Source organism: Bison bison, unplaced genomic scaffold (genome assembly GCF_000754665.1).
Source record: "Bison bison bison isolate TAMUID 2011002044 unplaced genomic scaffold, Bison_UMD1.0 scf7180017864203, whole genome shotgun sequence".
NCBI classification, from domain to species: domain Eukaryota; kingdom Metazoa; phylum Chordata; class Mammalia; order Artiodactyla; family Bovidae; genus Bison; species Bison bison.
This window is the reverse complement of record NW_011494775.1, coordinates 6,278,423-6,289,260: the sequence shown is the minus strand read 5'-3', so window position 1 is coordinate 6,289,260 and position 10,838 is coordinate 6,278,423. Positions and strand designations below refer to the sequence as shown.

General features: G+C 59.1%; 2 protein-coding genes across 2 annotated transcripts in view; both read right to left on the bottom strand.

Annotated features, from left to right (window-relative positions):
- The window catches only part of REXO1 (REX1, RNA exonuclease 1 homolog (S. cerevisiae)), a 19,682-nt gene extending 15,352 nt beyond the window's left edge, over positions 1–4,330 (bottom strand). The window contains exon 1 of the mRNA XM_010844542.1: positions 4,123–4,330. Within this exon, the coding sequence (XP_010842844.1) occupies positions 4,123–4,279 (157 nt within the window). The 5' untranslated portion in view covers positions 4,280–4,330. The remainder of the gene's footprint in view (positions 1–4,122) is intronic.
- Positions 4,331–7,671: 3,341 nt separating this feature from the next.
- On the bottom strand, positions 7,672–10,809 carry KLF16 (Kruppel-like factor 16). The gene is made up of 2 exons (XM_010844541.1): positions 10,564–10,809; positions 7,672–9,934 (listed from the first exon to the last, which is right to left on the bottom strand). The coding sequence occupies exons 1-2, from the start codon at positions 10,577–10,579 to the stop codon at positions 9,633–9,635; spliced, it is 318 nt and encodes a 105-aa protein (XP_010842843.1). The 5' UTR covers positions 10,580–10,809; the 3' UTR covers positions 7,672–9,632.
- Positions 10,810–10,838: the final 29 nt, after the last annotated feature.

Genomic DNA, 10,838 nt, shown 5'->3' with positions numbered 1-10,838 from the left:
GATCCAACCCTGGCGCTTGGGCTGCTCTGCCTCTCACCTTGGCTCCCGGAGGAGCTGGGGCGGGAGGGGTGGGGGGGTTGGTGTGGCAATTCTCGGGGTGGTGCTCTCTCAGCAGGCCAAAGCCGGCTCTCTCAGCCCATCCTCAGATACAGAAACAGGCCAGGGCTGGGACACTGTTCAGGCTCCTCCATCTCGTTTGGCAGCACTGACACTTGGAGCTGGACAAGGCCACATGTGTGCAGGGAAAGGGAACTGCCCCGGGCACTGTGAAGTGCTGAGCGCCATCCCTGGACACCCCTTTTCCCTACCCCCACCTCCCCCAGTGCCAGGAGCCCCCTCCATCCTGACAACCACAGATGTGTCCCCAGGAAGGTCAGTGTGAACCCCAGGCAAGACACTGCTTTGCTGACACTAAGCAGAGAACCCTAAAAATGCCAAAAAAAACACCCCAGCTCTGGGGGCAGCTGTATCCTTATTCAAATGGCCCAAGCCTGGATCTGGGCAAGAAGGCCAGTCTAGAAAGCTCCCCAGGTGCTTCAAGAGGGGCCACCAGGTGTGGGAACCAGAGGCACAGGGCAGGCCTCGCACCTCGCTGGGGTTTCTGCAACCTTGACAGAAGGACCCAGCTCCCCAAAAGGGCAGGGTTACAAGTACAGGAAGGACAGACCATGTCCCAGGCTGGGAGGAGGCACAGAAAGCCCGCTGATGCGGGAGTGGGGACATCACCATATACAAGACGCACCTCCTTTGACTTTCCAGTGTTCTCCTGTATGTTTAAAATGAACATTACTCCGAGACCAAAAAAAAGGCACTCTAAACAGAGATGACTTAGCTGGGATGGGACACTGCCTCTGAAGACAGGGGCTGCACCACCCACTGAACTTAGACTGCCCTCATCCTGGAGTAAGAAAGGGATTCGTGCTGCTCTGAAAAGCCACAGTACCTCTCCTCCACTCCCTCTTCACAGAGAAGTCAAGAACAATGGAACAATGGAACCACCCACCGGATGGCAGTGCAGGCTCCTCCCCTGGGAGGTGGCAAGCCTGGGTCCCGAGCCTGGTGGCCCAGCTCCCTTGGCTGAGCTGCACCTGTGCACACAGCTCCCCAGGATGGGTGGGAAGGTGAGACTGATGACCCGGGTCTTCTCCAGGGTGCTCCTGCCCCCAGGGAACACTGGGTGAAGTCTGGGGACACCTGTGCTTATTAAGACTGGGGGACTCCTGGCATCAAAGAGGTGGGGCCAAGGAGGCTGCTCCATCCTGCACAGAGCCCAGGATATCCCCCCCTACAGCCCCCCATCAGTTTCTGGCATTATTCATGGCTCCACCGTCTCCCGACAAAGTCAGAGGCCCTTGACAGGCCTGACCCAAGACCACACCTGGTGGTAAGCTAGGGAAGCCCTGGAGGTAGTCAAGTACCCGGCCAGACCTTCAGATACACAGGTGACACTGCTCTTTCCTGGGCTTTCTCTCCCAGGAAGGGTAGGAAAGGGTGTGTATGGCTCATTCAGGAAGAGAAAGCACCAAACAGAAGAACACTTCCCTTCTGTCTCTGAGCACAGCCATCAGGGCAGTGGGGAGTCATGCCCTCGTGAATCCCGCTGGCCCCCAGCCCATGGGGAAGGCAGTGAAGGGCTACTGCCCCTTCGGAAGCACACACTTCTCTGGCTACACTCTCCCTTCCCACCTGACTCCTGGCCCTTAGCATCCCTTAAGAAGCAAGGCTTGCTCTCAGGACACCAGACCACAAGGGTCCCCCAGGGGCCCAATGTGAGACCCAGGCGAGCTGGGGCCACCCTGCCTTCCAGCACAAGTCAGGGCTTCCTTCGGCCGGTCTTTGGGAGATTTCAGTGCTCAGGCCCTGCAGAATGGGTGAGGCCCTTCCCCAGGTCTCACTGCTGCCTCTAAGCCTTGGGACACAGCACTGAGCCCACACGTGATGGGCACCCAGGTGCCCAGCAACAGGAAGTGAGGGGGCAAGGGCCTGACCGCCCTGATCCGACCCCAAGAGGCACACTTACCAACCATGCGTACACAGGTGCGTAGCTTCCCCTCTCTGGACCCATCTCCTTGTCTGTAAAATTGGGACAATTGTCCCTCCCACCAGTTAAGAGTTATGAATAAAGAGCATGCCTGAGGGTGCACGGGAGTAACTGGGCAACCCCAGCAGAGCATGGGGGTGGGGACCCTGGAGCACAGGAGGGCGGATCTAAGGGCCAGAAAGAATGGGATGGGCCCTACATGGGCCTCAGGGGGCCGGGAGACCAAGGCCGGCGGTGCTGGAACCCCTACATCCTGCCTGTAGGCAGTCAGTACCATCTGCATCCCTGCCCAGCCCACCCTGGCCAAGCATCTGCTCTTGGGCCATGTCAGTCTGCTCACAGGGGGACCCAGACAAAATCTGGCCTGTGGCTGCAGCCTCTCCAAGCCCCACAGGAAGTGTGCCTGTCAAAGTCCAGAGCAAGGGGGAGTTGAAAGGTGTGTGGGGGGGGGGAGTCACACCTGAGCCCGTCAAAGAGGAGGAAACAGCATCAAAGAGGTCCCACAGCAAGACGGAGGCTGAGCTGCAGGAAGAGCCCCACCCGCCCCACCAGAGGAGAGGAGAAGAGGACTGCTTGTTCTCACCTGCAAAAGGAAAATGTAGACACACTGGGGTCAGGGGTAGGCAGCTGCACTTTTTCCTGCGGGAAAGCGAAGCAGACAGGACCACATCACCAACGGGTTCTCAAAAATGACACTTTGGGAAACTGGCCATTTGTGATGCAGGAAGACATCAAGAGACCAATGAACTTGGGAGAACACACAAGAGATAAATCAGCGCTCTCAGATGGCTGGAAGTCAACCTGTGGGCCTGCAGACGAGTCACTACCCAGGGTCTGAGGGAGCCGGCCTGCCCCTAGACATAAGGGACTCTTTACAGAACATCATGCAGACCGCACCAGCACGTCAAAAGATGGAGCGAGAAAGTGCACCGGGGCAGGGTGGCCCCTAAGGAGCGTCCCACACTCAGGCCTAAAGCTCAGGCACCTGTGGGCACAGCTGTCTTCCTTCCTTGAGGGAAAGTTTCCAAGAGCCAGGCCGGTGTCCCACCCAGGTGTGCAGCCTGACCTTGAACGATGGCATGTGGGCGGCTGATGCAAGGCCAATGGACCAAAAAAAATTTAGGGTGGAAATTTGAGACAATTCTTTTCTTCTCCTTTTAGGGGGTGGGGGAAACAGGCCTTCATACTAGCAAGAGTGCTTCTCAAGTAAAAAAGCTCTGAGATGAAGATCTGTGTCTTAAGCAGAGCGGATAACTGAACAAGGAAATCTGGGTCTGATGGAAAGAGGGAGCCAGTCCCCGAGAACAGGGGCTACAACCGGAGCCTGAATTCCCCTGAAAGGAACGACACACATCCTCCCTGTGGACCTTTCCTTGTGATGCCCCTCTTTTTACCCCCGTTCTTCATGTCTCTGCTCAAAGCCTACAGCTCCTAAGAGAAACAGTGCCTGCCTCCTGGCAGCTCTCACCTGAACTCTGTGACATTGACAATCACCACGCAGAGAGACGCGCAGCCTCTGAACGTCCTCTCGGAAGTCTGCCCCCATCCCAACACACACACAGACGCAATCAATCAGGTTTGACTCCCTCCCTGACCCTAGTATGACACACAGGGCTCGACACCCAGTCAGTGAGCTCCTAAACAAGACCCTCTCGACTCCGCTGTTGTCAACAGGGGCGGCCACGAGCAGAGGTGCGGCGGGGGAACGAGCGCGGAAGTAAACAACGGCTGCAACCAACACCCCGGGCCGGGGAGGGGGCAGGAACGGTTCCCCCGGCAGGAGTCCCGAGCCTGTTGACCAGTGCTGGCCGCGCTCTTTTCCCGACCCCCACTCGCTTCACGCTCGCGACACCACTAGGAGGGCAGGTCCTCTCGTTTAAGTTTTACACTCGCGAAAACGCAGGCATAGAGGACCCGAGACCGGCACTGGGCTCTGGGGTGGGTGACCCCGGCTTGGAGGGACGTCGCTCGCGAGTATACAGGGAGAGAGCTGAGCGGGGAACGGGAAACCGAGGAAGCCTGGGCGTTGGGGTCCAACCCTCGACGGGGAACCGAACTCGGAGCGGGCAGGCAGACATTACCTGCTGCGGGGGACACCGCTCCACCTTCGCCGGGCGCGCCCGGGCCCCGGGCCCCGCGGTGCCGGAAGTGGCAGTAGGGCCGCCGGCAGGGTCCCCCGGGCGCCCCAGCCCAATAGGGGCAGTCGATGGCCCGGAAGAAGCCGGTGGAGCGTAGCATGGTCCGTCCCGCGGCGGCGCCCCGGCCCGGAGCCGCCGGGCCCCCGGGCCCCCTCACTGACGCCGCGGTCGCCGCCGCCCGCGCCTCACGGACCCCGCCGCCGCCGCCATCTTGCTCCGAGGTCCCCGGAGGCCCCCGGGATGCTGCCGCAAGGGACCCCGGGAGCGGCTGTCCGAAGTGCGCCTGATCAGAAATGCCTGCTCCCACGGGACCGAGACGGATCGCAGGCCCCTGGTCTGAGACAGATGGCCCCCAAGGGAGGGATAGAGGACACAGGCTGCCCTGTCTGAGGCCTCAGAGCGCCTCGCTGGCGCCTCCGCCGGGTCCTCTAGCAGCAGCAGCGCCATCTTGAGCCCCAGGCCCCTGCGGCGCCAGGGCTGTCCAAGGCGCGCCTGATCCAAAAAAAAAAAAAAGCTCCTCACTGCCCCGCTACGGCTTATTTGCATTCAATTTGCGTTTTATTAGCTTGTCTTCCTAAGGCGCCCTCTGGTGGTCTATTGGAGTTCTGCATATGCATCTCAACGGCGCCTGAGTTACCCACCCAGTTCAGGCTGTGAAACTCAACTCTGCCCGGGTTGACTCGCGGTAAGTGCTTCATTTCTCCCACCTGAACACTTGCGGCAGTTAAATATCCAGGTACACCAGAGGAGACCTGTTCCGATTCATTCATCGGTCTACCTAATATTTGAGCACCTACTGTATATCAAGGCCATGCCCCAAAGTATTTTATCCAGTTACCAGATGATGGAAATTTCAGTGGTTTCTGGTTTTTGCCTTTGGTGAATTGTGCTACTGTGAACATGCATATATAGGTATGTGAGCACCAGTTTTGTTTCAGTACTAGTTTTTCAGATGGTGTAAATGTGTTTGTTGCCCGTTTAAAAAGTTGTGAGAGGACTTCGCTGGCGGTCTAGTGGTTAAGACTGCGCTCTCAATGCAGAGGCATGAGTTTGATCCCTGGTCAGGGAACTAAGATCCCAAATGGCTGCACGGTGCAGCCAGGAAAAAAAAAATTGGGGGAAATGTTGCAAGAAAAACTACAATTTCCAGGCTGTCCACCATCTGGCAATTACCAAGGATCCCCCTGAGCAGGGGATAGTCTTTTTAGGTCACCTCCCACTTATAGCCCACTTTTGTCCCTACCTCAGCACCTGGCCCTGCAGACACAGAGGCTTGAGACCCCCTCACCCCCCGGGATCTCTCGTTGTCTCTCCTCCACTGCCAACAGTGGGGTGGGCTCCTGAACAAAGCAAATATCCTCACCCTGGTGGAGGTAGTGTCTACATGTGGACAGACAACAGGAAATCAGTAAGTGAGATATCACAAGTACAAGGTGAAAAGTGCTATGGGGTGGGGGGAGTAGAACGGAGTAGGAAGTTCAGTCTCTCAGTTGTGCTCGGCTCTTTGTGACCCCATGGACTGCAGCACGCCAGGCTTCCCTGTCCATCACCAACTCTCGAAGCTTGCTCAAACTCATTTCCGTCTGGTTGATGATGCCATTCAACCATCTCATCCTCTGTCGTCCCCTTCTCCTCCTGCCTTCAATCTTTCCCAGCATCAGGGTCTTTTCCAATGAGTCAGTTCTTCGAATCAGGTGGCCAAAGTATTGGAGTTTCAGCTTCAGCATCAGTCCTTCCAGTGAATATTCAGGACTGATTTCCTTTACAGTAGGGGGGTGGGAAAAGGGAGTGGTCCATGTAGTCCTATGGGAAAGGTGGGCTTTAAGCAGTTCTGAAGAAGGAAATGGGGACACTGAGCAGACATCTGGTGGAAAGGCATTCCAGGCAGAGGGCATTGTATGGGCAAAGGCCCAGGGGGACTGCATCAAGCTTATCAGAGCGACCGTGGTGAGGAGGCCGGTGTTGGAGCAGAAAGAGTGAGGGAGGAGGGGAGAGCAGGGAGGGGAACCGGGCAGGTCATACAGGGCCTTGTGAGCCTTGGGGAAGACTTGGACTTTTACCCAAGGGAGGTGGGAGCCCTGAGGGCTGTGCGCAGAGAAAGGAAACCTGACTCAGGTGCTCACGGGCGCCCCCCTGGTGGCTATTGTGGGCGGCTGTGGGTGCACCAAGCAGGGGGAGGCTGGACTGGTTCAGGTGAGCCATTGATGTGGGAAGGTGGAGGCAAAAGAGAGGGGAGAAACGGGGGGACTCTGGATATGTTTGAAGGTAGAGCTCCAGGGAGATTTCCGGAGGTACTAGATGTGGATGGTCAGCCAAAGCTGGGAGTCAAGGACGACCCCAAAGATTTTGCATGCTTGGAAAGATGAATATGCAGTGGGGGAGGGGTAAGAACATACTGGGCCCGAAGTTGAGGGTGAGGCTGGCATGAACCAGGGGTTGTCTTTGCACAGGGGGACCTGAACCTGGGGAGGGGGGCTAGGGGTCCCCGAGATCACCTGCCAATGGAGCGTCTAGGAGGCAGAAATCCTCCTGGTGATTCCGGGACACGGAGAGTGCATGCAAGAGAGATTTAAGGGGGCTCTGAGCTTGCGGACCTAGCATTCCAGGAACCCTGCAGCAAAGGAGCAGAGAAGTCTGCCAGAGCTGGAGTGGGACAGGGGTCCGGGGAGGGACATCTGCGAGCTTTCGGGCCATATTCCAGTAAGAGAGCAAGGAGGGAGGGGGTTCCAGAGGGTAAGACGAGGGCCACGTGTCTAGATTGGAGCGACCTTGGCGGCCCCAAGGGCAGGACCCTGGGGAGGGGAATTAACGGTGTCGGTATTGCAATGCCGTGGGCGACCACCAGATGGCGGGGCTGCCACCTTCTCGAGGGCGGGAAGTAGCAAAACCCTTGGGAAGTGTCTGCGCTGCGTGTCACCACAGCCCCACTGTCCTTCGGGGCTCTAGAGATGGCTGTAATCTGGGGTGCACTTTTCCTAAGAAGGGGATCAGAACTCTCACCAATTTCCCAACGCTCCTTCCTCTCCTTTCCATTTGGGAGCCGGCATACAGCAGGCATACAATACAGGAGCGGCCAGACGACTGGACACAGGAGTGCTGCGGGGTACACTCGGGAGGAGCCCTGTAGAGCAGTGTAGAGAAGTGCGGGATCCCCGCGCCCGCGGCGCCGGAGAGGGGCGGGCAGCAGACGCCCCCGGACGCCATGTCACCGCGCCTCAGTTGCCGGGTAACGAAGCGGGAAGGCGGGCCGGGGGCTCAGATGCCCGAGGTGTGGGTGCCTCTGGTCTGCAGCGAGCTGAAGAGGGCAGCCCCCTCCTCCGGCTTTAGGGCTAAGGGGCGTTGCCAAGACCGCCTGCAGGTCCGCGGATTCACCAGCCCACTGGCTCAGTTCCCGCAAGAGGAGGCTGAGGACCCACATTGGCAAGCGGGACAGAGTCCCAGGAGGCCCACCACCTTGAACCGGCGAAGAGAAAAACCACACAGTCTCCGGAATCGGGTTTAAAAAAGACTTGTTTAATTAAATACCAGGATGAGGCCAGGCAGGACAGGGGGGAGGGAGTCACCCGAAAGCAAAGTCCCTTGGGGCCCTCCCCCTCCACCCACCTCTAGAGGCCACAGTTAAATGGCTGGAACCAGGTCCAGGTGAACACCGGTCCCTTCAGGCCCCCGGACACTGGGGAGGGGCGGAGGGGCAAGTTCTCAGCTCCCTGGGTCCTCAGACCACAGTCCACCTCCTGTGGACAAGCACCGGCCAGCGCTGGGACAATACGGGGAGGGGCATCCAGACGGACACAAAGGGAAACAAGGTTAGGCATGCCCCACCTCTCCCCCCGACCCGGGCTAAGGCATCTCACCATGGCGCAGCCCCCTCCCCGGGACCCTAGGCGCTGCCCCTGGATCCTGCCAGGGCCGGATTGGGTCCACACTAGTGCCGTCCAAACGCCCCAGCCCCCTACTGGGAGACAGGAAGTTTCTGGAACAGGTTGGGAGGGTGCCACAGATCTGCAGCCAAAAGCTATGGAATAGGTCTTTTCACGGTAAGGGATAGCGAGCCTGGGTCCCTTCCCATTCCAAGGCCGGGGTCTTCAGTCTCTGTCCAAAATGAAATCCAACCTCAGCCACAGTGGGAGAACCCCAGGAGGGGATGTGGCATTTATCCCTCCCCTACCCTAAATTCAGACCACGAAGATCCTCCCCCCACACCCACAACCCCTGAGGACAACAGACCACCCACAGGGGCCCAGATCAAGGAAGGGATTGGAGCCTGAAAAAATATTCTACCCGGTCCAAAAAAAATCGAGCTATACTTCCCGCCCCCGTGGGTGGGGCCTCAACCGCGGGTCCAGGGGCCACCCTGCTGCCACCACCAGGAGGGCAGGATGGAGCCAGGGCCCAGGGCCTCTTCGCCCCCATCCGCAGTGCTGGGAAGGGGTCCATTTGGCCCAAAGGCTGTTCTGGTCCAAATAGGAGGGACTGATTGTCACATGATACTGCTCAAGGCCAGTGTCGGGGACTCTTCCCCTGCAGGAGGGAGGCCGGCGATGGCACCAGCTTCTCCCAGTCTCTCACTCACACAATCGCACACCCACCCAGCGAGGGGCAGTGCAGCCCCAACTCCAGCAGACAGAGGACAATAAATAAGCCTGCATTTACTCATATCCCGTGATATCCACCCCCAAGTGAGTCTAATTGCTCTTTGGAAGAACCCCCATTTCTCTCCCTCCCTATCCCAAGTCTCAGAAGCAAATCAGGACCCCTTGTAGAGACCCTACCACTTCCCCCACCCCCACCCGCCCCGGCGGCTGGGGAGCTGAGGGGCCCCTCCCTCGGCAGTGGGCCAGTGTGGACACCTGAGCTTGAGTACCCGAATGGGGCGGCCAGGCCGCACCCTGTTTCCCTGAACATCTCCAATGGCTTTCGATGGGGTGAAGGGCTCCCGGGGCGGGGTATGGGGGGACAAGAGGCAGCCCACGCGGTAACCCCTAGTTCACCTATGGCTCTGCACACTTCATCCCAACCTGGAGAGAGGGGCCTGGGGGCCAGGTCTGAACGCTGGTTAGGGGGTGCCTTTCCTGGGGCACCTCCCCCCAAGGCCCACATGCCACCCAAAGCAGGGAGGTGGTGAGGGAGAAGGGATGCCTTCTGGCCCCCCACCTAGGGTCCCTGTTCAACAGCTGGGAAGAGAGTTAACATCATGGCTATGTACAGACACGGGGCCATGCTCCTCCCGGAGAGCAACCTCCAAGGCCCAGATGACCCCGGTCCAGTCTCAGGCCCCCTCCTGGTTTTCTCGAGGGGGCAGGGGCAACTCGGGGGGGCCCTCAGGGGGACACTGGAAGGGGCTGGTCTGGCAGTCAATCCGAGCCCCACCAGGGCCCGGGACAGCAGGCGGGTTGCTGGTGCTCCATGCCCAGGCCCAGCGGGGGTGCACTCAGGGCGGCTGGAACAGGGCTCTACAGGCCGACTGGGGCCGGGCTGGGCACTGGGCTGGGCGCAGGGCTGCCCGCCAGGCTGCAAGGCAGCGAGTCGCTGGGCGAGGTGCTGCGGGTGCCCTGGCGCCGGAGAAGTTCCGGGCGGAAGCCGGGGTGGCGACGCGCGTGCTTGGTCAGGTGGTCGCTGCGGGTGAAGCGCTTGGAGCAGAGCGGGCAGGGGAAGCGCTTCTCGCCGGTGTGCGTCCGGTGGTGGCGGGCCAGCTCGTCAGAGCGTGCGAACTTCTTGTCGCATCCCGGCCAGTCGCAAGCGAAGGGGCGCTCACCTGCGTGGAAAACAGACAGTGGTCAGTGTGTGGGGAAAGAGAAGGCCGTTCCATCAGATCTCAAAGGGTGCTGGTCATTTGTCTCATCCCCACTTCCCCCGTAAAACTCGTTCGAGAGGCTGAATTCTGGGTGTGAATTTAAAACGTGTAAATGTATGAATAAAATGACCCCAACTCATTTCCCGAACACTGTGAATATCCCCTAGTCTATTTCTTAAGACTAATGGTAATTACTAGCTTTTCCAGGTGGCGCCAGTGAAAGAATCTGCCTGCCAATGCAGAAGACAGTTCGATCCCTGGGTCAGGAAGATTCCCCTTGGAGGACACGGCAACCCACTCCAGTATTCCTGCCTGAAGAATCCCATGGACAGAGGAGCCTGGTGGGCTACAGTCCATGGGTTCCCAAAGAGTCTGAGCACAATGGTAATTACAGACTGGGAGCAGCTGCCACGAGTTGAAAGTAAAACCTACAGAGACCTGGTTCTCCCAGGCCTGTCCGCCTACCCCTACCCCTAAGACAGCGTCACCTCGGTGACATGTGTCTCCCAATGTACTTGCCACACACGTGACCGCTCCGATCTTAAGGCAACAGTTCCTGCTGTCCCCGCCCCCGCGAAACTCCCTTCTACCTTTCCTGTGGGGCATTCCGAGGGCTCCCAGGTGCTGGCGATCCCAGCTAAGCCCCTTCCTCTGGGAAATGACCACCAGGGGCGCAGGTGCCGGGCATCATCTGGGCGGTTTCCCGTGCCTGACGCCACCACTGACCCTTGTGGCCCTCTACGAGCAGAGGAACATGTGAAGGGACACCCCCAACCCCCCGCCGCGCTAGCAGGGTGGAAAGGGTCAGAAGGCGCGGCGGGGATTGCCCCTGGGTTCGGGCGCGGGAAGGGGCGGAGCCCGAACC